The sequence below is a fragment of the Centruroides vittatus genome, unplaced genomic scaffold, assembly GCF_030686945.1.
Source record: "Centruroides vittatus isolate TY-2023 unplaced genomic scaffold, ASM3068694v2 contig_885, whole genome shotgun sequence".
NCBI classification, from domain to species: Eukaryota; Metazoa; Arthropoda; class Arachnida; order Scorpiones; family Buthidae; genus Centruroides; species Centruroides vittatus.
Window position 1 is genome coordinate 885,435 of NW_027122577.1, and position 26,051 is coordinate 911,485.

The 26,051-nt window shown below is 31.5% G+C and overlaps 2 protein-coding genes across 2 annotated transcripts in view; one reads left to right on the forward strand and one right to left on the reverse strand.

The window, feature by feature from the left end:
• LOC136983759 (caskin-2-like) overlaps positions 1 to 20,869 on the reverse strand; it is an 88,020-nt gene extending 67,151 nt beyond the window's left edge. The window contains exons 1-2 of the mRNA XM_067280602.1: positions 20,571 to 20,869; positions 9,125 to 9,176 (exon numbers count right to left, since the gene is read on the reverse strand). Coding sequence (XP_067136703.1) covers positions 9,125 to 9,176; positions 20,571 to 20,676 — 158 coding nt within the window. The 5' untranslated portion in view covers positions 20,677 to 20,869. The remainder of the gene's footprint in view (positions 1 to 9,124; positions 9,177 to 20,570) is intronic.
• The window catches only part of LOC136983773 (histone H3.3A), a 235,384-nt gene continuing 211,255 nt past the window's right edge, over positions 1,923 to 26,051 (forward strand). Inside the window, exon 1 of the mRNA XM_067280623.1 lies at positions 1,923 to 1,933. The gene's annotated coding sequence lies outside the window, so the exon portion shown is untranslated. The remainder of the gene's footprint in view (positions 1,934 to 26,051) is intronic.

Sequence of the window (26,051 nt, forward strand, 5' to 3'; positions counted from 1 at the left end):
TCGAGAGACCAAAATCGATCCAATCAACGAAAGAGAACAAGTAAATTCCAAAAACGAGAGAAAATCGTCTCGAAAACTGTTTACAACGCAAGAAACGGAACCATCTCGTCACCATGACAACCGCAGAGTGTCTCAAATGTCCTCCGAGGGGTGTCGGGTACGAAAAGGAAAAGGTGACATTAAGCACAGTTCCCTGATTTCCAATATCTTCTACGCGAAATACTAAATCGGTGAATAGTGGAACTGGTATTTCACGCTCCGATTCTTCAAATGTAAGAGAAGTAGCAGCGGCGGCAGCGAAGGTAGGAAGCAAGAAAATCGTTTTTCCATCTCCAAAAAATGATTTCTAATTATTAAAATCAATTCGGTCGGCAAGAGCTTCTTAACTTCGAATTTATAAATCTTCTAATCGGATGTAACGAATGAATTAAGCTTCCCCTTAAACCTTAAGAAAAATGTTTATTTCGCGGTATACTTTATTAAATTAATAAATTATTTTGTCAGTGAAATATCGAGAAGGTAAATTACTACCATACCGAGAAGAATTCATATTAATGTAATACATATGTAAGTCACGACGTAATTCCCCCTATCCAATTTCTCCATAATCTATTCCAGAATGTTTACGAAAAAACTGTTAAACATTAACATACAGTTTGTTTTAATAATATACGAGTACAGATCTACGTTAGCGATTTTTCCACCGTTAGTTATAAGGGAAAATATCAAATAAATATTAAAACAGAAAAAAAAAATTTGTTACGGAAAAATATCATCAGTATAATATAGCTATATTTTACCTACTCTATAAATTATATTATATGACTTCTCTCGGTAACTACTTCCAAAAACTTCCGCTTAGAAAGACTGGGACCGTACTGGAGATCCTCCGCTGGGATTTTTCAACGTAAATGTGATAAAGCTACACACACACTGCTGGACATTGTTTCATCCTCTAAATCACTCAACAAACAAACAAACAGGACAAACGGTAGATGCCGAATGAAAGACATCTGCTTAATCGACTTAGCAAGTGAGAATAAGAAAATAATCTTTTCAGATCAAGTAGAAGAAGCCGTACTTGATTTGTAGCAACGTTTTGTGAAGAAAAGCTGCACACAATGATTGCCATTTAGCTATTTACTTAATTCGGAGTCTGACTGTAGAATATTAATGACAGTTTTGCGTGTCCAGTTAAGAGGTTCGTCTCTCAGTTTGTAATTAAAGATGATGCTACAACTTTTGTTCGGACGTTATTGGATTAGTTGCTAAAAATAAACCAAAATGAGAATTAAACGAATAAAAATTAATTATAATTTGAATAAAAACTGCATTATTACAGCCTACGTAATTTATGAGACATACCATTTACCTTTTTTTTTCTATCTTAAAAATGTCAGAGAAAGAATTAAAAATTTCTTATAAGTAATCTTTAAATTTTCTTGAACATTAAAAAAACAATAGTTTTAAAAAGTGTTTTATAAAAGTATAAAAATATTTTTTTTATTTTTAATTGAGGGAAAAAAATTTATGTAAGCACTCTTTTAATAATAGGACTCCTTGTAGTTTGAAATCGAAGATTTTGTTAACACAGTTATTGATGAAAGAGAAGACGACGACAAAAGGAAGTAAAAAGGGAAAAGAAAAGATTAGAAACTGGAAAAAAGTCATAGGTATAGAAAAATACAAAACATTATTAAAACTCACAATATTACAAATATATAACCGTAGCAAAAAAAAACACGTTCAGTTTTTGTATCCAGATTTCTGTCATCCTTATTATTTTTGAAGATGCTGTTGAGTGATTCTTTCAAATTATGATAGCCGTGACATTTTTGAAATATTTTATATTTTTGAAGGATTTATCGATATTATTGAGTGCAACAAAGAATACAAATTTCCATTCCTGGAAACAAACTGTGGAGAGAATCAAAAGATATCGAATTATTTGTAAAAATACCGGAATACGTTTACTATTAAAATAAGATTATTCGGGACTTTAACTTCAATATTCTTAATTATTCCTATAAAGAATTTTAATCAAAATCCAAACATTATTATTATTATTATTATGTTAGATTCTTTTTCTTTGACATTTTTAAGACAACGTGTTTGATGAAAATTTAAAATTCTACCGTAAAAACATTAAGTACATTGCTCTGTTTTAAATTAACCTTTCGCTTGTTTCCATGGTTATGAATTCTAAAACCAAAATTTGTTATGTTTAATTATGACTCGCGATAAGATTAACAAAACAAACAAAATACGTAATCTACGCGAAATGTATTTTTGAAATGTAATTTTAAATTGAGAGTTTCGTAAGAAACTTTTTTCATAATTTACTTCCTAAGACACAAACCGTAATCTCCACAGATCGGCACAATTAATAACGAGGGAACGGTGCCACATCGATGTGCAGCGTACTGTTAAACACTCGGACTGGTGAAGCCTACCGTAATTAAATGATTTTCACTAAATTGGACGTGACGGGTTGTATCTCAATAGAATCTTTCTTTAAATCGAAAACGGCGAATCGGGAAGGTTTATTCGATTGTAAGCTATCTTTTCACCAAAAGGAAGCTTTCCCATTACAACAGGTGTTTTTCTTTCGAAGGCAATTTCACAAAAACATTACAGAAGATTTGGATTCCGTTACACGGTGGATACGGCGATTAAGACTCGAAACATTGCCGAGCTATCGAGATAACTGCCGCAGTTAAATTTATCTTTTCTTTTTTTTTCATTATTTTAAGTGCTTAATCTCTTGATATGAAGAGCTCATGATGTTCTATAAACAGCTGAAAATATAAACAATTTTTCACTTCATTCTTCGTAATCTCTTTTATGGTTTCTATAGATTTTTCTACAATTTCATATAAAGATTCTTCTAGGCACGTCCGCGAAGTAGCGTAATACGAACGTCGCTACTTTTTAAATTAGCAGAACGCCGTAGTTTATATAGATATTTATGTTTAGTTAAACAAAAATTTAATTAGTAAACAGGATAAAACGGAAAACTTACTCTCCGAAATATCAATCATGCAGAGATTTTGAGATAAATAAAATACATAACAAGTACCTCCTGGATTCATTATTCAAAGTAATTATTAAAAAATCGAAACTGATTACGAGAACTACCCAGATTAGATAAGACACGTCCATTTCCAAAATGGCGATTTTTCGGTTTTATTACGGGACAATTTTATAACTGTATCTGAAATATAATGTTCTGATAAACATTTAAAAAGAAAATAATAATAAGAGAATATGTGATTTCATATATTTATTAATTACTGTAACAAAATTAGTTAATGAATCTTGATTATTTATCAAATAATCGTAAAATGTGTTTGGATCCTGGATTCTTAGAACAATATCAAAGAAATTTCGCATGCCAACAAAAAAAAAAATTGGTTAATGTTACTTTAGGTGCCAAGATGGCGGCTCGTCTCTGATTCCAGCAAGGAAACAGTGGGAAGCACGTTCTAACCTAACCTAACCTAACCTATTCTAATAAATTACCATAATTATTAGCAACCAAATTATTAGAATAGGTTAGGTTAGGTTAGAACGCGCGTCCCACTGTTTCCTTGCTGGAATCAGAGACGAGCCGCCATCTTGGCACCTAAGGTAACATTAACCAAAAAATTAAAACTAAATATGAAGTGCTTACGTAATATTTATTATGATTTACATGAATTAAACTTTGAATTAAATATTTTAAACTTGGACGTACTGTACTTTAATATTTTTCTACATTCCAGTATGATTTTTGTTGATTAATTCAAAGTTATATGTTAAATCATTAGGTCTAATTACAAAAGCGAAGAACAAACATTTCATATAATTTATTAGTGATTATAATAACGATTCTCAAATTGAGTTTTACTCTTTTTTTTATTTCTATTTATTTCAATGGTATGTATATTAAAATTTAAAATTAATTACTCGATTTATTTTTATATATATATATATATTAACTATACTGACCGGATCAAGAATGTGTCGTTTCAACCATTGTGTAGATGCATGCAGATTAATTTCAGACAACAAAATGAAATAAAAAAATAAATGGAATAAATATTCTTCGTTAAGAGTCATTTATGACTCACGCTATTCAGTTATAATTGAAAAAAAAAAGAAAAAAAATCTATCGTATTTCAATTACCAAAGTAGAAGAATGATGGCTTCTCTTTATATAGCTACATAAAAATATAATATAAAATTTATTCAATCGTCATTTATTCGCGTATGTAAAATTACTTTATACAATTTTAATAAAATCAATAAGAAAATTAGCTGATTGTTATCCAAAAACGGTTACTTTGATGATTACTTTATTATTTAAAAATTTAAAAGTTTTCAATTAAGCTGTTTTATTTTTTTTTAAATGAATAATGAATGGAAAAATTCTTTAAACCGTAATTTCTGTTATTATATTTTATTATATATAATAGTTCATCTCATTAACTTTATTATACTGTAGTTAACAATATAGATTAACAGCAACGTTCTTTTCAAAACACAAACATTCGAATTATAAAATAACGAATGTACAGTACAGTACAGTACAATATTCAACACTATATAACGAATTCGTTTTGAATTCGTTAATTATTTAAATGAAAGTGTTAATCGGTTTTCCTTTTGGAGTCGAAATAAGCCTTTTAAAATTGATTGAAATATCAGATACATAACATTTTGATCAAAGAAATTTTACTTTCAAAAACTTCATTCCATAGTTTGGCTACATGCTTGGAGTTGGATTGCAGAAAATTTATTTTAAATCTTTGCCGTTATCGTAAAAGCCCAAAAAAGAAATTTTAAATTCCAGACTATTCGTGCAACAATCAGATTTTTAGATAGTATGCTGTATCTTATATGTTATCGGGCTGAACTGTGATTTACGATTCCATTTATAGAAGTTTTCTGTTAGAAAAACTTTCTATAAAAGCTGTTATGCGATTTTATAATGTAAATTCTATAAAATTACATAGAGATTTCTGTTTAATAATCAAAAATTAAATATTTTATTAGACAACGTTCATACATCATTAGATCCGAATTTAATAACTCGGTTAGTAATTGGTGCATAACTTTTAGAGTTTGATATAGAATTAACTTTAATCTGGAATCGTGTGTAAATCTATTTGAATAAATTATCAATAATTACTAATTAATATATACAGTATAGCTGTTAGGTATATGTGGGATACACTTTTCTTACTTTGCTCTTAAATATACTACAATAAATTAGCCAATCAATTGTTTTATTAAATGCTTCAATCAGTATTCGAGTGGAAGATTAGAATACATCAGTGACATTTTTATTTGTACATTAAATGGAGCATGATTTCGTCGAAAATTTTCTCTTGGAAAAATGGTTGAAACCTGCCAAGTAATTATGTCACAAATATAAATCGATTTTCTCAAAATATAGCAATCAGTAGAGCAACAGTATGAAACCGAAGAGAAAGTGTCGGCATGACTACGTAGCATAGCAAATCCGTAACAGATAGAGTCAAGCATGACATATTAAACACCAATCAAGTAACGCTTCACGATATGTGATTTACGAGATGATAATATTTCCGGTGAATGTGCATCATTGAAACGAGGTTAGTCAGGCAATTACCGAAGAGATAAGGTCAGTGGGTCAAAGTTTCCATGTTACTCGTCGGGCGCCACCCAGATTTGAGTGCCGGCGGACTGTTTGTTTTCTTATTTCACCTCGTGTAATACACGGTTTATCTCTTCTACATCGCTCTTCGGACGTCTGTGACGTAATGCCTCGACCCAAACAGAAATCGGAACCCATAACAAGAATCTCACCTCTCTAGAAAAGAGTAGCGAGGGCACGATCAAAAACGCACGTAGAATACTAGACGAATTGTTGAAAACAATCCTCAAAAACGATGATAACAATGTTCTGACATAAGCGGCAGTCGTCGCTTAGTTACACCATTCGACTTAAAAATTGTAGCATATTTTGCATACCATTAGAAGCGTTATAATAAAACCCACGTAAAAATGGACCTTGGAAAGTTTGGTATTCATTAAACGTAGGCGATCGACATTGCTACGGCGCCAGGAGGATGAAAGTAAAATATTTTGTTATTTTCTACTTCCTTGTAAAGTTTGTAACAAATTTGGATCCTTACCAAAGACTCCAACGCCCGTCTCGAAGCAGGTAGAAACGCCCTGAACCAAAACAATGAATATTCATTGATCGTCTCTTCTCTATATATCCAGTTACTATGGGAACGGCAACCTCATCACTATGAGGCTTTCGTGTAAATCGCAGAACAACATATCGATAAACAGTGAACGAAACGTCGAGAGCTCATTAAATAAGACAAAACATTTCTAAAATTAATCACCGACTTAATTACCAGAATTTCCTCTTTTTATATAACTATTCTCAATGCGAGAGATTCTTATTATTTTAATGAGTCTGTAACTTTATTTACTACAAAAACGACTAAATTCTCATGTTTACGGAAAAAATGCAAACTCGCAATATTCTGACTTTTTATTTCGGTAGAAAAAAAGAGCATTAATCTTACAGAACGGATTTCTTTTTTTTTCCTCCGAGCTTACAACTACGAAACACACATAAATTAGATTTATTTGCATAATAATTCTAAATAAACTATAAATTAAATTCAACGAATGAAACTAGACCTACCTTAACTATAAGTCCTGTTGCTAATCCATCACCTAACAATATTTACCAAATCGCATACAAGATTCTTTTATCAGATTTAAGAGAGCTTAACTGCTGAAATCAAACTCGACTGAAATTAAATCTTACGGGTGAGTGCTTGATTCGGTTTGCATTCGCTCGGGTCAAAGACTAATTAACTATCGGGGCCAGCTCAGTATCACACAGCCGAAGAAAAAAAAAATAGAAAATATCAGAAATCGAATAATCAAAACACAGTCGTGCTCTTTCGCTTCCAAGTTTAAACTTACAAAAAGAAAAAAGCAAACTCGAAACTTTCTTAAAATCTAAGATTCGATCCCGATAAAGAATGTCAGCTGTGCACACAAAAATTAAATTTGTCTATATTCAAAACTTAAACACGGATCTTTTAAAAAAGTATTTTTTCGACCGATATTCTGATGTGAATACTAATGTTCAAAATCTCTTCGGCTGTTTCCTCTCCCTTACGAATAATGGTTTGGTCGTTGAACAGTCCCAGAATCCAAGAGTACCATGTGGAAGGGTGTTGGGTTACAGCACTTCACATATTCTACCGACTGTTTTCTATTGGACCCAGCTGCAGAAATTCAATTTTTGGATATCTAATTAACAGAACCGATACAATTCGGTACGATTATTTTTTTAACAGAGGCACGAATCTGTAGTAATTTTAAATCGATGTCGACGATTCGTGCGTATTGGATTAAACAACTTCCATCTTCGGAAAAATTTATCCCGCTTTTTTTTTTTTTGATTAATTTCTACATTGGTCAAATGTTTGGGTAGAGCGTCGCCCATTTGGTAGCAATGTTCTACGGCAATGGAACAATAACCCGTAGCTGTGTAGGAGATTTGGAATGTTCGGCGTCGAGGCCGTTCCACCCTTTTTACTACATGCGAAGAGGAAAACGTAATCAAGCCATTTGGTCTCATTCAAAAGACATACTCCAGGGGAACATTAGGAGAGTTTCCAAAGTAGCATCGAAGATGGGATGTCACGTAGACGTAGATGCGAACTGAAGCAAGGTGGATACGGAAATGGGGAAGGGACTAGGTACATTTCTCGCACGTGGTGCGTTGATCGATTATACCGTCTCTTTCCATTTCGATAATAGTCGGAGATAGAGCGGTTGCGAGCATCTTTTCACGCAAGATTCGTTCTCCGCTTTAAGAAAATGAATGCGGCCAACAGATGGATGAACAATTGGATTTATGCGGTTATTTTTCTTCCTGCTGCAGAATGTGTGGAGGTGATAATAAATAATAGTTTTTTTTTTTTTTTATCTTACAATAATCAGTTAATAATCACTGGGTATATAATGGAACTCGACTGTCTAGAGCGGCGCGAAATTCCATAAAATATTCCCGAGTTTCAGCGGCAATAATACATAATGTAAAACAAGAATGCGGAGAAGTCGTTTCGGAAGGAACCATTCTTATTACGACAAAAACTCGGGAAATTCCGAATGCGTTATGTAAAATAAGCACCGTCTCGAAGTATGTCTAAAAATAAGACATCTTTACGTAGCAGCAAACTCCTACAAGGATCGGACATTCAAATATAAAAAAAAGTAATAATAAATAAGCTCGTGCGCATAATAAAACATTGGTATAATTTACATATAAATAATAAGGAATATTCTGTTAATTTTGTTTTTTAATTATTTGAATAAGGATGGAACTTGTAGAGGGAATATTAAAATAATTTAACAAATTATGACTTTGTTTTTTGCGTTTTAATATTTTCTTTTCGTTTGTAACAGACAATCTTTTATCTGCATGAAATTATTCTTCAATGTGACAAATTAATGCTGAATATATTTGAATCGTAAAGCAGCGGAACGTGTCCGCAAAAAAATTACTACAAAGCACGAAAATAACTTTTGTCTGGACGTAACATAAAATATGCATATACAAATATTCTAAATATATATTTCAAACAGCTATTCGAGGAATTTTAAATTTTCTATCATTTGTATTAGACTTTCAAACAATTCTGTCCATTAAATTGCTGAATAATAGCAAAAACAAAAAGTTCACAACCTTTCCTAAGCTGATAAAGGTGTTAAGTATATATTAATCGAGTTAAGCTGGGAAACCTACGTGTATATATGTATATATATATATATATAACAGGATGTATAAAAAAAACTCTTTCCGAGCAGGAAACTATTGAGATAACAATCCAAATTTTGATTACACTTTATCCTTCCGGAGTTTACTTCCGATCTTTGAATTTCTTACAACAGCGCTGGCGTTTCCCTCCTTCGGAGGCCCCATGTCAGCAATTCACCCAGGAGAAAGAATGGGACTAACGGAAACACGTGACCGAGAGGTTTTTCTTCCCCGAATGACCTCTGACACCGGGCCCGTGGCTTGTCCTACTTAAAAGTTACACACACACAGAAGGCAACTCACCCATCATTGTCCTGTATGTTGATGTTGAATCGTTTACCACTTCCAAGAAGTTCTATAAAAGAAAAAACAACACAAGATATTATTTTGCAACAAAAAATAAATTAACATTTACGTTTTTATAGACTTATATATAAAGTGTATTATAAAGCATACAAATATTTGATTTATTCGTTTTTCAATAATGTATATAATTTTTAACTTTGAAATAATTTACCGTATATAATCTATTTTTAAATAACTCAAACATTTATTAAATAATTCTTTACAATATGAACGAAATATTTGTAATGTAATTAAATTATTACAAAGCAACTAAATGTTTTTCTTTCATAATTAAATATGTAAATTGTCTTTATCTCATTAGGATTTATATTAAGAGTTTTGTTAGAATTAGTATTAAACACTTAACTGCTTAATTCTGCTTTAATAAACTTGTTCAATTATTTTATGATGTAATTTGATTTTTGTATCATTATAAATGCAAATGTTCCTACAGCAAATTTTTATCTCTTACAAACATGTCTGCAGCAACAAAACTTTCCTCCTCCCAGAAGAGCAATGAAACTCAAGGTCAATAACTGTTAGAGAAGCTCCTGTTTCAATGAGTTCTGTTAAACAATTGTCTTTCTAAAATCTACACAATATAAAAATAAAAATTCCACTCAAAATTATAATCAAGTTCTTTAAAAAACATCTTCAAATTAATTCTGCACAAAACGGCATTTAAAAAAAAAAAAAATTAACTACAATTCGAATGTTAAATTTGACTTTTTTCAAAATTTCCTGACTTCATGTTGACCACATGAAATCTACTTTCAATACATGAAAGAATTTTTCAAACTTTTACAAGTAAAAAGCCAGATGGTTGGATGAGTTGTGAGGGGAAAAAAATCAATAAGTGAAAAAAGGATCAATTTTATTTTTATTCTAGCGCAGGTAACACAGAATTTCAGTCCCAACAGAGTTAAAATTTTTGCTTCTTTATTTATTTCTTCGTGTATTATAGTCAAAGTTTAAAGTAAGTTTGAAATTCAACTAAATTCAAAACAGACTGAATAAAAATCTGTTTGTTGATTTCTATATAAATGTACAATAAATATAACAAACTATTTTTTTTTTTTTTTTGGTGAAAAATTTCTATCATTTAGATTGTAATTTTCAAAATATGTTGTTAATTAAATATAAATTTAAATGTTTGAAGGTTATTAATGAAATAATTACATCCCAAATAAAATAAAATCATTGCAACTTGTTAATTAATAATGTATTTATATCACAGTGTGACTCTGTAAGAATTTAACTTGAAATATAAAATTGTTAATTATAAAATACTTAAGATAATTTTTTTTCAAAAATGTTACTCCAATTTCATTTTAAAAAACAGTAAAAAAAAAAGAAAAGAAAATAATTAAAAAAGAAATTTAAAAAACAAATATTAAATACAATAATTATTATTCATACTTTCAAATTCAAATGTAAAAATTTAAAACGCTGATTGACATTAAGAGAAAAAAAAAATTTTCATCAAAACAACTCTGTTTCATTTCTTTTAATTAGATATTTTGAAATTCTAGGTAAAGATTCATAGATTTAAAATTAATCAAAAACTCAATTATTTAGAATGGAGATAGAATGGGATAAATTTCAGAAACGAATCACTTTTTCATATTTCCACTTCTAAAATTAATTTATTTTCACGGGATACCATATTTTAAATTAAAAATCCGACGAAACCAAAATTTTATCATTTCTGATAATTTGTTTTTAGAAAAGCAAAATATGTAGGCCTATATACACTATATATCTATAATGGGATAATTGTTTATTTATGCAAATAATAAAACATTTTAATTATTTTCAAAAACCAGAAATAAAAATTTTATTCCCGGTTTCGGAATTAAAGAAAGATTTGAAGGAGTAAAGAATAAAATTTAGACATTTACCAACGATTTATATGACCAATAAATATATTCTTATTTAATTAAAAACGAAATGAGATATGATCGTCAACCGACATTTATCGTCGTCGAAAATAACTTTTCGAATTGATTTTAGATCTATTGTCGGTCTCGGACGATAAAATAAAATATATTAAATTCTCCTACGGTTTTATGTATAACGTACGGTACGTACTTACATGTGTATTTACTTGTATGTGTATGTGCAAAATTATATTGCATATGTTTAATATTTATAAATTTAAAAAAAAACTCATAAATTAAAATTTTAAAGATGTAAGTTACATTAAACAAAAATTAAATTTCAATTTTTTATATAATTCTGAATAATTGAAATAAAATGGAAATTCAAAAATATCTTGACATGAAATTTTAACTCTATTTTTATTATATATCCAGCTTGACATATATATAAAGAATATTTAAGAATAAATTCAAGTAAATATTAACAATTATTCCAGAATTCGAGCCAACTCGGTTACCTCATTAATAACTAGAATATGGAATATCTCCAATTTCGACTATACACTTATAGACTATATATACATATGTAAGTGTATAGTTATAGTTATTTATTGTAATATATATATATACATATATTACAATAAATAACTATAACAAATTTTTATTTTACATGATAAAATTTTGCAATAATAATTTATTCTGCATGCAACAATTTCACATTAAATATTCAAATATAAGCATAATATATATATATAAAGTGTATGAATATTGATAAACTCATATTTAATAATAAATAGTTTCTCTAGAATAAATATGCATACATACATATAAAATTCAAGAAAAACTTGGCAATCTTGTACAATTTATCCATTTTGATACTGTTTTGCTATTCTTGCATAAACTATATTTTAACATTTATTCGATACATCAAAATATTTAATATTTTAATGTTTAAAATAATATGTTATACGTTGCCATTATTTTTGGCAATTAATAATGAATTTAAAAAGTCAAATAGACTTTTTTAAGTGTGTTTTAATGAAAAAAAATTTACTGATTAGTTAAAGGTGATTCAAACATTCTTTCTGAGGAAGGAGGTTTACCATTTCCTATTGATTCCAATTCTTTTATAAGATGATCTTTATAATTTGAACTCTGAACTTAGGCAAGAATAAGCATTAGATGATGTGATTCAATAGGAATAGAAAACAAAATGTGATGAACTGTAACAAGAGACTGGCTATGCCCTTTGAATTTGGCCGAGATTACTTATATTTAAAAAAGTGTATAGATTTACAACGAAAGAGAAACACTCGAAGGAAATAACTTTAAACGGCTTAATAATCACTGTTGTAATTTATTCATTACTTACTACACGTATACTTAATTTCGACTTATGATTATATCTATTTCATATTAACACATAACACCACAATTCGTCAGATTTCCCCGCTCGGAAAAGAAAGAGAAAGAAGAATATTTCATTTAGAATAATTCGAAGTTTGATAAATCTACCGAAACGATTTCAAATTAACGTAATGTTTTCGTTTGTTTGCATTTATTTAATCTGATTGTAGTTATTATGATTTACGAGCCGCCGTAAGATACTTATATTTTTAATCTAATAGCATTCGAGACTTTATTTTTGGTTTAACTTTGATAAATTTACAAAATATTTGAACATTTTTTTCAAAAGAGTAAATTCGGTAGAGACTACTGACTGAGAAAAAAAAAAATCTCACAATCAGGAAAATATATAAATCAATAGTAATAATTAAAAGACATTATCTGTTTCATAAATTATATTTTAATAAAAATAATAATTAAATTTGAGTTTTCTTATTACATTTTTTATAAAACTAATTTTATTCTGGAAATTTAGTTTGTTTTCTGAAGGTCATGTTCATATAAATTTTTATTTATAACTAAAAAAATGATTTTTTATAGCACTGTGACAAAATTAAATTTGAAAACTTAGGCGAGTATTTTATCTCGTTTTTTATATCTAAAACTGATTAAATTTAAAACGTATTTTATGTACACTGCAATTTAACTTTGTTGACATATAATCTACCCATATAATGGTATGAAATGACTTCTGAGAAAGCTGAAATATATACAAGCTACGCATTTATCTCTAATTTAAAAAAAAAAATGATACTCTGTACCAAATAAATTGGAAACGTTTACATGTATATGTATGATAAATATTTAGCATTTGGTTGTAATGGTTTAAACAAAATTTGTATTTAAAAAAAATATTTTAGACAATAGATATTTTGCTAACCAGTTGAATTAAGAGAAAAGATGATGAAATAAGAAGCTGACTTGTGATTGAAAACAAAAGTGTCATATTAGTTCCGTAGTGGAAAATTTTTACAAATGTCGTCTTAAATAGGTGTATTCCCGGACTACACGTGTCAAATGGGAATCTTTTATCAAGGCAAGTTACGCTTGACACCATCCTAAGTGCGTATCATAGCAACGAGCATGGAATAGTTTAATCAGCCACCACGCCTGCCTCTTTCTGACAACCATAATAGGGAGGGCAGTAAATGGCACGTGTCCAAATGGCATCCACCCATCACGCGTCATTGCCCAGTGTCTGTTAAGATACCAAACGCAACAACCTCTCTCTTTCCGGACATTAAGGTCAAGAGAAAACTGATCCGTTCCGTTCCAAAAAGGATTCAATCATATTCCTGTCGGAGCTTTTCTTTCTCTACTATAGATAAGCGACATCGTCCGCGGAGAACGTTTAGCCCATTTACTGGCAGGAAAATTGCGGTTCTAAAACTTTATCTCGGGTTTATCTCTGGTAGAAACTCCCCACGAAATTGCGGGTCGGGGTCCGTCACGGTGGCAAAATATTTGGATCTTCGTGCTCGGCCCGAGTCATTATAGATGCCAGGAGACTTTTCTATCAGCTGGAAACTTAAAACATAACATTGTCGGATCTGTTACAAGATATAATATACCCAATTTGAGACAAAATACAGGAATAAACCGCTTTTTTTTCCGCATTTAAAGGGCAAAAGGTCCCGTAACACGTAGAGAAACATATTTGCAATCGGGAAATCTTTAGAGTAATGCATTTTTCTTTGTTATAGTTTTCTTTACTGATCGATCGATTATAAAACTGTTAATAAAAATATTTTTTAAATTTTATATTAAACCTAATTATAATATTTAAATAATTATTTTATGAAACCTGGGCCATTAATAATTGAATTTACCAGATTTGGTCAATTGAAAACGATCGTGTTGAAAACCAGCGAAAATTGAATAGTTTCCGCACCTCCGAATTCAATTGGTATTTCAAACAAAACAGAGTTCATAGGAAAAGGAAGGTGTGGTTGTACTCCCAATAATCCTGCCAAAACGTCTATAAAAGCAGTTCGTTCACAGGTGTCCTTTTGATGTCCCTCGGGGCACACCTGTTTACGGTGAAAGTTGAAGGTCACCTTCTGACCAGCCTCCGAACGGCCTTACAAGCCGATGAAAGAATTACATTAAATCGGAGAATTGAATGATTGCATAATTTCCGCTGAGTCTACGTGCCTATTTCAACCTACACAGATTCCTCACGATTAGATATTGTACAGCCTTCCTCTACTACAATTATCGATACATGGAATCTGAACGGCATTGAACCTAATATATCTATTCCCACTGTTCTTAACCTAGAAACTAATTAAAATGGATGGAACGTATGGTAAAGATTGTCAATTTGATAAAACTGGCAAGTCATTATCATTTATAACAGTTGACTGCAGGCGAGAGAATACGAAGCTGATGTAATGATTCCCGAATGAATGAAGTTTTTCTTCCTCAAAACGAATTTTTCTTCACCTCCACACGAAGAGGATCCTTTTTTTTTTTAAATACGTTCTCCCACTGCATCTACAAACAATTAATTACGACTAACAATTATTAATATTATACTGGAAAATTTATACACAAACATATTTAATTTTAACAAAACCCGTTTAAAAATCATGTAATATCAGTTTCAATTAGCTTATAAAGAACGGAGAGGAGAGTTCGTTAGTTTAATAATAATTTAATCTTAGACGTTCCTTGAAACAATCAGAAAAATCATTTAATAATAATATAAATTGAAAACATTTGGGTCGAAACAATTCATCAAACTATTGATGACTCATATTAACAGCTTCCGAGCAAAGAGGAAATGACGCATAGATAAACAATATACATCCTAACAATTATAAACATTAAAAAAAACCTAACAAATCTTCAATCTCGATATAAAAAAAAAATTCACCAGATATTTATTTTCGTACGTATAAGAAAGAACACGAGACCACCAGAATCTTCCGTTTGTAAAGAGAAACAGGAGACGAGCTCGGGCCCCATGTTCTTTTCATTTACTTCGAATAGAAGACATATATTGTATTCTATTCTCTTCCTTTGAGTGAAAACCATTTTAAAAACTTTCTTTGATCCTATTTCCAAACTGTAGAAGCTCGGAAGACTTCCTATTTACGTCATTCGTCAAAGAAACAACTTTAGAATTTGCAATTGGTGCAGACAATAGCCAAGGGATCGTAACTGCATTATCTTTTGGAAATATCATCACTTAAAAGTAGAAGAAATGCCATAAAACTCGATATGCTATCGTATACGTCACTTAATCCAAAGCTTGTTGCAGCGGTGGCGTATAAACAAAAAACGGAGTAGACAGTGAAAAAGTAGCTTCGTCCACGCTCCATGAAATTTAGAAGACGCAACTGAAATAAAGTCTAGTATAGGAAATCTCACGGGACCACTATTCTCCACTTACAAGTACGTTAAGAGACGTCAGATCCGCTTAGAGTATATTAGCAGAACTCTTCTCCAAATGAAAGCGGAGAGAACTCGTTCCCTTCACAAACGTGTCCACTCTCTTCAAATTACATTAATCGCCGGTACAATTGACGTATTGTTATAGATTCTAACAAATATTCTTTATGTGGCTCGTTTTTAAAGGTACAGTATATAGAAATACTACGCGTAAACATATTCACAAAGACTTTCTTTTCTCCTAATTTTCCTCTATCCGAACTTGCTCGATTTAGGAATTATTAATTTATAAAAGGTAGACCAACGTCGGATCATCATCGATCACTCGAATGAGAATTTTGTATTATTATTATTATTTTTTCTTCTTTTTCCAACGTCGGATTACTAGGATTTATAGCCGTTTCCTTTTATGTTAAGAGAAAAATACACTCTTTAAAGAGGAAGCGTTTCGTTAAATAAAGACGTTCATTCATAAAAGTGTTTTTAAGGTTATATTTCTTTATGGTTAAAAGGTTTTTCCTTATACGAAAATCACCTTTATTATATTAGGAAAATATTTATATTCTGGAACGTAATTCCCCGTAAAATAAATTCATTTTATTTACGAAAATTTATAGTTAAATTTTATATAACATTTAGAAGTAGCTTTTGTTCGTGAGAACTCGGAGAACAATTTTCCTTAAACGGATTTTTTTCGAATGCGTAAATATCGAAATTTGTTACTATAAATAAAGATAATCGCGTAAAATTTTCTCATTAAAAGTTTCTCGATTAAAAAAAGAATTCATTCTTTTCTTACGAAACAAACCGAAATGTCCTTCCGCTTATGAGATTCTTTTCACGTGATTTAAAAAACGGTGACCCAGACGAAACAAACCTTTATTAAATAAGATAACTTACAAAACGATGTAGAAAAATGAATATCTTCTTCTTAAAGAAAATTATATAAAGAAAACTTTTAACTGTGGAAAAGTTTTCTTTATTCCGCAGCCAAAAACAGCTTTAGATAATAGACTGTTAGAATTACATTTGGGAACAACCAAGCGTGACTTTTGATAGATTTTCCAGATAATTTTTCATAATTTTGCCCTAATGAGACTTTTTGTACTTAAAAATTATTTTATTTTTGGCGAGGATAAAAATTCCTTGATGAAACCTTTCTGGCGTGTAAAGAGCATATTGACCTTGTTGCTCGAACATCCGATACAGCCGATTTCACTCCCGGATTATGATGTGGCTACCAATTATAAAGGCTTAAGACCTTTATGATAAATAAGGAGAAAAATCGGACTTAATCGAAACTGCCGAACAAACGTCGTGTTTTAATTAATTTCCTTTTTTTAATATTCCGATTTTCCTTTCCTTGGTAATCGAAGAAAAATATCTTTAATGGAGATAAAAATATTCGCGTGTAAGAAAATAAAATTGAAGGTATTTTCCCTAATTATTGGAAAAATGTTTGTTAAATAAAATTGTCTGATAAATATCGCCACGAAATTCCTTACGAAAGCTCGTTTAAAATTGACAGACAAGGAATCCGGAGCGGTGCAGAAATCTTTGACACCGCCAAAGATTTCTCGTTTTCCTGGTTGTCGGAATTCCAATTATCAAAGCACTTATTTACATTTCATGGCAATTCGAGAACGTCAGTAAAATTTGCGGCGTATTCATCGAAGCGATTTGTTCGATCGAATCGATACAATGCGTTGTGTATTACGTAACGATCTTCATTGATGTCCCTCACACACGATCCTTAAGCACAGTTATCATGCGAGATTTCGTAAGTCGGAAATCGTAAAAACGCTACTCGTCCATCATCTCTGTAAAATGTCACGCATCTTTCTCCATCCCGTTACCACGGCAACCAACGATGAAGAGAAATGGATGAGAATTCTAAACATTTTGAGAGAAGTTCACACCTGGTGCGATCGCATGCGGCCGTCGAGGGAGGAGAAGGTTCACCTCCGGCAGCTGTCGTTTCCACACGCTCCCTTATTATCACGTGATCATCTAATGAACTCGCGCCTATCCCTTTATCGAATCTAGAAAAACATTGACAAAATTGGAGCAGTCCAATGCTCCTTTTCTTTCGCCAATCTAGAAGAAGTTATGAGAATCGATGGGGTGCAACCACACCCAATAGTACCTGTTCAGGTCACAAATCCTGCTTTTGAGAGGAGGCGTCGAAGGGCGTTTGTCCACCTTCGCACTGATGACATCAAAGTATCACCTGGGCACTTTTCAAAGGAAATTAAATAGTTCATTTCATAAAATTTGATTGGTAATTACGTATTGTTTAATGTTCGACACAGCTGCATCAATGTACAGATTTATACGAACGATATTAGGTAAATTGCCCGACGTACTTTTTTTAATCCGAAATATTTATCTGACTTCGTTATTAGTTGATGTAAGCAACACGAGAACCAAACAGGAAGGTATAAACGCTTGACGCGACCTTATCTTAACAAAAAATAGTGTGTACCTAGTTGTAAAAACAATCACGAAAAGTCACTTCTGATTCGCAGAATTATTTTTTGCGGGCAAACGCGGGTTATTTTTAGACAGTTCACAGTAAGTATTATATGCTTTCCTTCTCCACTGCAACAACTTCAAAGAGTTCAACGAACCTGTAAGTGCTATATGAGGGACGTGTTGTTTTTTGGGGAAACTTCGAATAAGTGAATCATCTTATAGAGTGGTTCCTGTCTGACCTTCATTGGTACGTCCTCCGGATTATAAGAACTAAAAGATTATTTCTTCTAAACCCGTACGTCTCGAAGTATCCACGTTACCACCTTTCATACAATTCGTCATTCCGTAAAATGATTTAGGATCAGATAATGTACTGTGCACCTGTTACATTTATAGCGTTTCTGCGTAGAATTAATCCTGCTATGTCTCGTTTGATCACAGCAAGCAAGTAATTTATAATAGACAAATTTATTTTAATAAAACTTGTGCAAGATTTTATTAATTCGGCTGCGATGTATCGTTTAGCCCACGTACTGTACGTATAATGCGATAAGACGGACATTTAATCTCAAATATAACACGCCAAATTTCGTCTCTCTTCGTCAACATCTTTAATTAATTAACGACAAGAGTAAAAAAAAAAGTATTTCAATAAATGAAACGAAAAATATGGGAAATCCGGGCGGAAAACCAATTACATAGCAGTAGAGAATTAACAATTATGCTAATAATCACCCAACAGGTAAATAGAGGACCCGTCCTTGCCAGGAATGCAGCCCCGAAGCCACACTACCTGTTTGCTTACCATCCAAGATGGCGTAGCCTATGCCGCCCGAGCACGTGACTCGGTCGTGTTGAAGCCAAACAGATGGACTTTGCTACCATCTATCAACCCAGGCATCAGTCAAAATAGAATTACTCTAATCGCGTTACGAAACTGGAGTGAAGCTGTAAAGCTATGACCTAAACATAAGTGTTTCGGCAAGACGAAAACGGGTCGCGTCTTTATAAGGAAAATTCGTCGGTAATTTACGGTGTAATTATCGCCCGCTGTGCAGTTTAAATACAGCCGTTGTCCGCTTTTATTAGCAGAGAATTTTGTTTTGATTAACTCGTTAATTACAATAAAAAGCAATAAATACGAACTTGTGCACCACGAATGTTCTTCGCAGATTCTAGCGTAACGGATAACCTAATTATAGGTGACGTAGAAACTCTAAGGCGTGTGATACAAAGACACTGACAGAGAAGAAAAAAGTCGGATAATTAGGAACACGACTCGAACACAGCTTCTGTCATGTAGGGGAGTCGACGGATCAAGAAACGAACAAATGAAGCGAATTACGAGAAGAACCGGGGGCGCACCTTTTGTTGTTAAAATGAAAACTACACAAAAAGAACCCGATAAACTCCAACCTTTCAAATAATTCGATATATTCAAATATTTTTTTAAAAAGTACCGACGATACACCGCAACTAAGCAAATCTTTAATTAATTTGATCAATTTCCCAGTAAATTTCTAGCGCGTTTCTACGGTGACAATAAAAACCCAAGCGAGTAAAGCAAACACCTGGCGAATCATCTCGCCATTTTCTTATATTTATGTACAGTACAACTTGTTCCATTTTCTATATCCAATAGCGATTCGATAATAAAAACCCGACCTTCTGGTTTTCCGTGGGCACAATCGCACCCAAGCTCATTCGAAGTATCTCACAGGATTATAAATACGTAGCTAAGCTACTTTTAAGGTTAAACCGGAAAAGTACCTGAATAGAAGTGCAAGGTTGACGGCTACACCAGTTCCTTGTCTAGTGACAGAAGTGATGAAGTGGTCTTACCTTGGGGCGCATCCCAGATGCAGCGGATCCAGTCGCAGAAAATCATCCAAAGTGCTCCATTAACCGACGCGATTTTATCACAAAACCGAGTAAAACTTCCATTAAAAAAAAAAATAATAATTATAAAGACAAAAACTTCCATTAATAACCCCCAAAGTGTAATTTGCGGTAAGGGCGTCTTTTGCCAAAAATTGCCAGCCATCAATTGCAAGATTGTAAACAAACATGGCTGACACGGTTAATCCCCGACTAATAGATTACACCGAGGTTAAAATCGTATACACGTATTGGAATATAGAAAAACAAGTTAAACGGGAGCAAGGTAGATACCCGCATGCCATCCCGAAGGTAAGGCGAGTGGTATATAGAGATGGTAAGCAATTTTTAAACAAAGGTTGACTTACTGGGTTTAGTGCTCCTGTACTTGGACAGGAGTCTGCTTAATCCTTGTATATCCTCGGTTTTGATGGCATGAAACAACTCCTGTTCCTTCCCCATGGTGGCAAACATTGGCAGCCTCTCACTTATCACCACTCATGTAGTTAAACACTTTGTCGGGAGGTCAAACACGAAATCGAACCCGAAATCACGGGCGTGTTAATTTCTTTTCGTAAAAGTCGAATCTCGGCACGACGCGATCCCGACTCCTCGACGTACATACAACCGACTCTGCTTCGACGTTCGCCCGATCCGACAAACCGCTGTTAACGCGCCTGCGCACAATCCACTAATAGCGACGTTTGGCGGACAAGGTGATTCAGCGGAAACTCTCGTAAACAACGAGAATTCCGTCTGCGTAACATCACGTTACGTTACGCAGACGATTTCTTTTTAGCGGTTTGACATTGAAAATTTTCCTCTGATTCATTTTAAGGAGGAAAATATTTTGGTTTATTTTCTTTCTTTTTTTTTATAGAAAACCGTCGATGAAGTTTATATTACAGGTGTTGAATTTTTTATTTATTTATTTATTTATTTATTTGTTTGTTCGTGTGTAATTATTTTCAACGATGTCGTTTACTTAAAATTATTTTCGTCGACGTAACTCTTACGATAAATTAAGTAACGACGTCATTTTTTGGTTATTATGGGATATGACTTGAGTTAGCAAAAATGTCCAATGTCTGGCTTATTTCTGCATTGCCGTCTTTCCCCCTTTAAAGAGAATTTCACGCAATGGCCAAGTAATATTTGTTTTTCATTTTAATCTATTTCTATCCCCTCTTCCATTTTCTCGAAATTGTTACATTTCTTATTATGTGAAGTCCAAGTACTTCAGCAGAGAGGCTGAGTAATGTCAATTTTGCAAAAGTAATTTTTATTTGAGATCTTTATTTATTTTTTTAATATTACAAAATTCGATTTTTACCTGATTATTTTTTAAGTAAAAAAAAAATTTTTTTTAATATGTGTATAGGTACAGTAGACATTATCCATTTAAATTCTCCCTCCCTAGTCTAATATATATCCTATACAGCACCTATACGATATATTACATCTATTTATTTAAATATTAATAAATATTTTAGGCCTATAGTATAGACTTAAAAAAAATAATTGAATATTGTTTTAATTGTTTTTAAATACAGTAAAGCTGTAAAAACAAAAATATTAAATAAGCAGAGAATTTACATTGTATAATTAAATTCTATTCTAACCGTGCTTATTTGCTAATTATAATTTAAGTCACACTTTATCCTTCCAAATTATTCTAATTTCAAAGTCTGCAGCTTTGTAATGTGTTGTTCTAAGAATAATTCTATTATTAAGCTATTATCGTTTTCCTCTTGTTGATAATAAATGAATTTTTTATGTCATGCTTTTAAAATTTACACGATATTGACACATCCCCTCTCTTTTTTTTATTTTTATTTTTCCAGTTTTAAAGTTGTCCTGTGAGAGTTTATTCTAAGTTTAATTATAATATCAAAATTCCGTTAAATAAGGGTTACACAAGATGGTAATCAATTTGTATCAAGGAAGATAAGTGAGAATTTTTATTTTTCTACGCGTAAGTTTTCTTTCTATTCGCTGTACGATGATGAAAAATTGATAATTGCTTTATATTGATTACATAACTGTGTAGAAGTAAATACACTTTTTTTATATATAGGCTATGTAATCAAATTTCCATTGTAAAGCGCTATCAAAACTTAATTATTTATTTAAAAAAAATTTACATTATTATTATTGTTGTAAACTAGTAAATCGCATGAAAATTTAAATAGTTACATCCTATACAAATTTGTGAAGTGTATAGTAGAGTAGAAACTCGGCTTACTACCTCTTTCCCTTGTGAATCACGGAGGAGATGGAATGTATAGCGATAATCCATAGCTGCGCTCCGACTTTATCCTCATCTAACACCAGATGCCTGTCGTCTAAAATGCTCGGATAAATCTCAAAGCAATTCTAAAAATCACTATTCTGTATCGGATTCGATCTTACGTCTTTCCGGATGAAATCGTTAACGTCGATCCATCGCCATCCCCGAGCAAATGAACTCAATTTGAATATTAAATATACCATTAAATTTTCGAGATTATTATCTATATACTATACGCGATTATAGCGTAATATTGTATATCAATATACGTGTTTGTGTATAGAACGATTTATGACAAATGTCTTTACGTATCTGTGTATATTGATCCCGTGTTTTAAGCTCGCTAAATCGATATATTTTTTTTAATAATACGAAATCTTTTAAATTACACTTAACGGGAGGATCTCGTAAGTGTAACAGGATCTAGATGACATTCTTTGTCTTCTACTTTTTATTTTTTTTATTTTTTTAATTGCTAGAATCGGCTACTTCCCTGATGTTTCGCGTGTGTGAAAAAATCTAAAAAGTTTTTCGTATATTTTGGATATTTTCCTGAAATTTTAGGTCATACGTCGCTTGTAATATTCTGATATCCCGGAAGTTGTTGTAAAATTTTCTACGGGAAATTGGATAAAAATGAAAGATGCCTTATTATAGTTATTAAAAAAAGAAAAGCTAGCAAAATAAATATTTGAGGAGTGTCATCGAGTTACAAAAGATGATAAAATTCTCACTTAATTTAAGGATTTTTGGTTAATGTTACCCTAGGTATACAAAATGGCGGCTCGTCTCCGATTCCAGCAATCAGAAGACAAGGAACAGTGGGGACGCACGTTCTAACCTAACCTAACCTATTCTAATAAATTACCGTAATTATTAACAACCAAATTATTAGAATAGGTTAGGTTAGGTTAGAACGTGCGTCCCCACTGTTCCCCGTCTTCTGATTGCTGGAATCGGAGACGAGCCGCCATTTTGTATACCTAGGGTAACATTAACCGGATTTTTTAAAATAATAATAATAATAATAATAAAAGTTTTAACTTTTGTAGCAGTGAAATTACTAAAATTAAATTACGGTTAGATGCTAATTTGCTGTAATAAATTAAAAATTAGGAAAGTTCTAGACACGAGACCATTATGAAATTTTCTTACAACTCTAAATTTTTAATATGGATAAAAAATTTTCAGGAGTGTTTTTTTAAGATAAAAATCGATAATAACGATTCATTTAATTAAGCCAGTAAAAATATATATATATGTATACGTAGCCTATATCCACTTCTACAATTTTTCTTTTATTTTTGTAATAAAATTCGAATTTTGATTAATTATATTATCCGACGGTAGATTAAATTTTGTTCGGGGAAAAAGCATTTGGTTAAAGAAACTATGGAGATCTTAAGGTGGCAATTATAATACGTTTATTCTTCAATAAGCGGAGATTGCTGAGGAAGCAATATCGGGAGATAGAGTGCTAAGATAGGGCTTCGGGCCGAAATGGCCCCGTTATTTTCATTCCGGGCGGCAATTTTGATAAAAGTTGATGTTTTCTCAGATAAGGCATGGTTCTTGTGTTTGTTAATCTAACGACGTCCACCCAATAGCAGGTATTAAATAGGCCCACTTACTTCTCCGACGTTAAAAGTTATTTGCTTCCAGACCGTTGAGTATATTGTTTTTACGTCTCGCTTCTTTTAAAACCGTAATCCGAGTAGACGATTTTTTTTTCAAATTTCTTCCTCTTTAATTGGGATTTAACGTAAATATTTTTACACTACGACGTTTAACCGAAAATTATAATTAGATTAGCTATTAATAATCCTTAAATTTCCTGTAAATGTTTATTAAAAACGTTATTTAAGTTAATACGGTCCTTTTTTTTTAACATCTAAACCTAAGTGAAACTCCATCTTTCGTCCCAATTCTAATAGTTCGGGTCGGGATTTTGTTACAGATCAACTTGAATTTCACTTTCTCCAACTAAATTTAGAAAAGTAACTACACGTCGAAACACAAATAAAGATTCCTCTTCGATTTTAAGAAACTAAAGGCTAAACGATACAGAATGGGTCGACAGAAATGATATATTTAAGCTTTTTTCAGATTACTTTAAAAAAATAAACGCTCTAAAATGAAGATTTATGGAAGAAAATGTCTCCGAATAGAAACTAAGAGCCTTTCAAAAATAGAATAATCTGTATTTATTACATTATTTTCAGCTTATTTAAATAAATTTCTATATTTATTTTTTCACTAAACATTTTTTAAATAAATAATAATAATAATAATAATAATGCTTAAAAATGTTTTCAATCTAGAAATTATTTACTTGTTCTTACCATTCAGTATACCGCTGAACGATATAAATGAAGCTAAAGAATGCAAAAAAAAAGAAATATTATTAAAGGATTTCTTGATTTTTATAATAACCCCAATAGGTTAATGTAACCCTTGGTGCCAAGATGGCGGCTCGTCTCTGATTCCAGCAAGGAAACAGTGGGACGAACGTTCTAACCTAACCTAACCTAACCTATTCTAATAATTTGGTTGCTAATAATTATGGTAATTTATTAGAATAGGTTAGGTTAGAACGTGCGTTCCCACTGTTTCCTTGCTGGAATCAGAGACGAGCCGCCATCTTGGCACCAAGGGTTACATTAACCAAACAGGACTAATGAATTTTCTAAATATTATATATATATATATATAATAAAAAAATAAGCGTAGTGTAGCCTACTCGATACATATGAAGTAATGAATAAATTAGTTTAGTAATTAATGTCTAGCGACACTACTTTTGTATTACTTAAATTAAAATTTGATTATCTTATAAGAAAAATTCGTTAAACTATAATGAAAACATTTTTTGTTACTTTATATGATGAACTTTTATATTAAATTTAAGTATTATTATCCGCATTCGTTTTAAAAAATTATCCTTAAGAATACTTTTTTATTTTCATTTTAATAAACACAATAATACATAAACAAAACAGAATTTTAACCTAAAAATTATACGTTGTACAGTCTAGATATTTATTTTAAGTAGTTTCTGGATACTTTATTTAGTACGTAGGCTTTTTAAAATGTTAATGATCGATTTATATTAAGAACTGAATAAATATAAATAGAACGACCCGAAGCGTAATTTATTTCCAGACAGAATGATATTGAAATATTACATTCTTAATTTTATTCATTTCCTTTTGTTAGATATTTGTAATGAGTTAAGGGGGAGAAAAAATAACGTCAAATGTTGTCAAATGGCATTTTATAGTTACTGGAAATTCAAATGCGAAACGATAACAAAAGCAAATGCTACACGCCGTTTAAAGTGTGCGGCTGTCACCTTCGTTGACTAAACAATGTGTCAACACAAAACGCGACTCTGCAGATCAGATCGCAGACCTCCCGCAGTTATTTTCATTCAATTCCTCTTTACTTTAATCTCACCAAAGAATGTGGATTACCGATTGCCCACAAAAAAAAGAAACAATTTTAGAAATTCAGATTTAACGTGTTTTTCTTTTCATTCTTCTTCTGTAGTGTGTGTGTG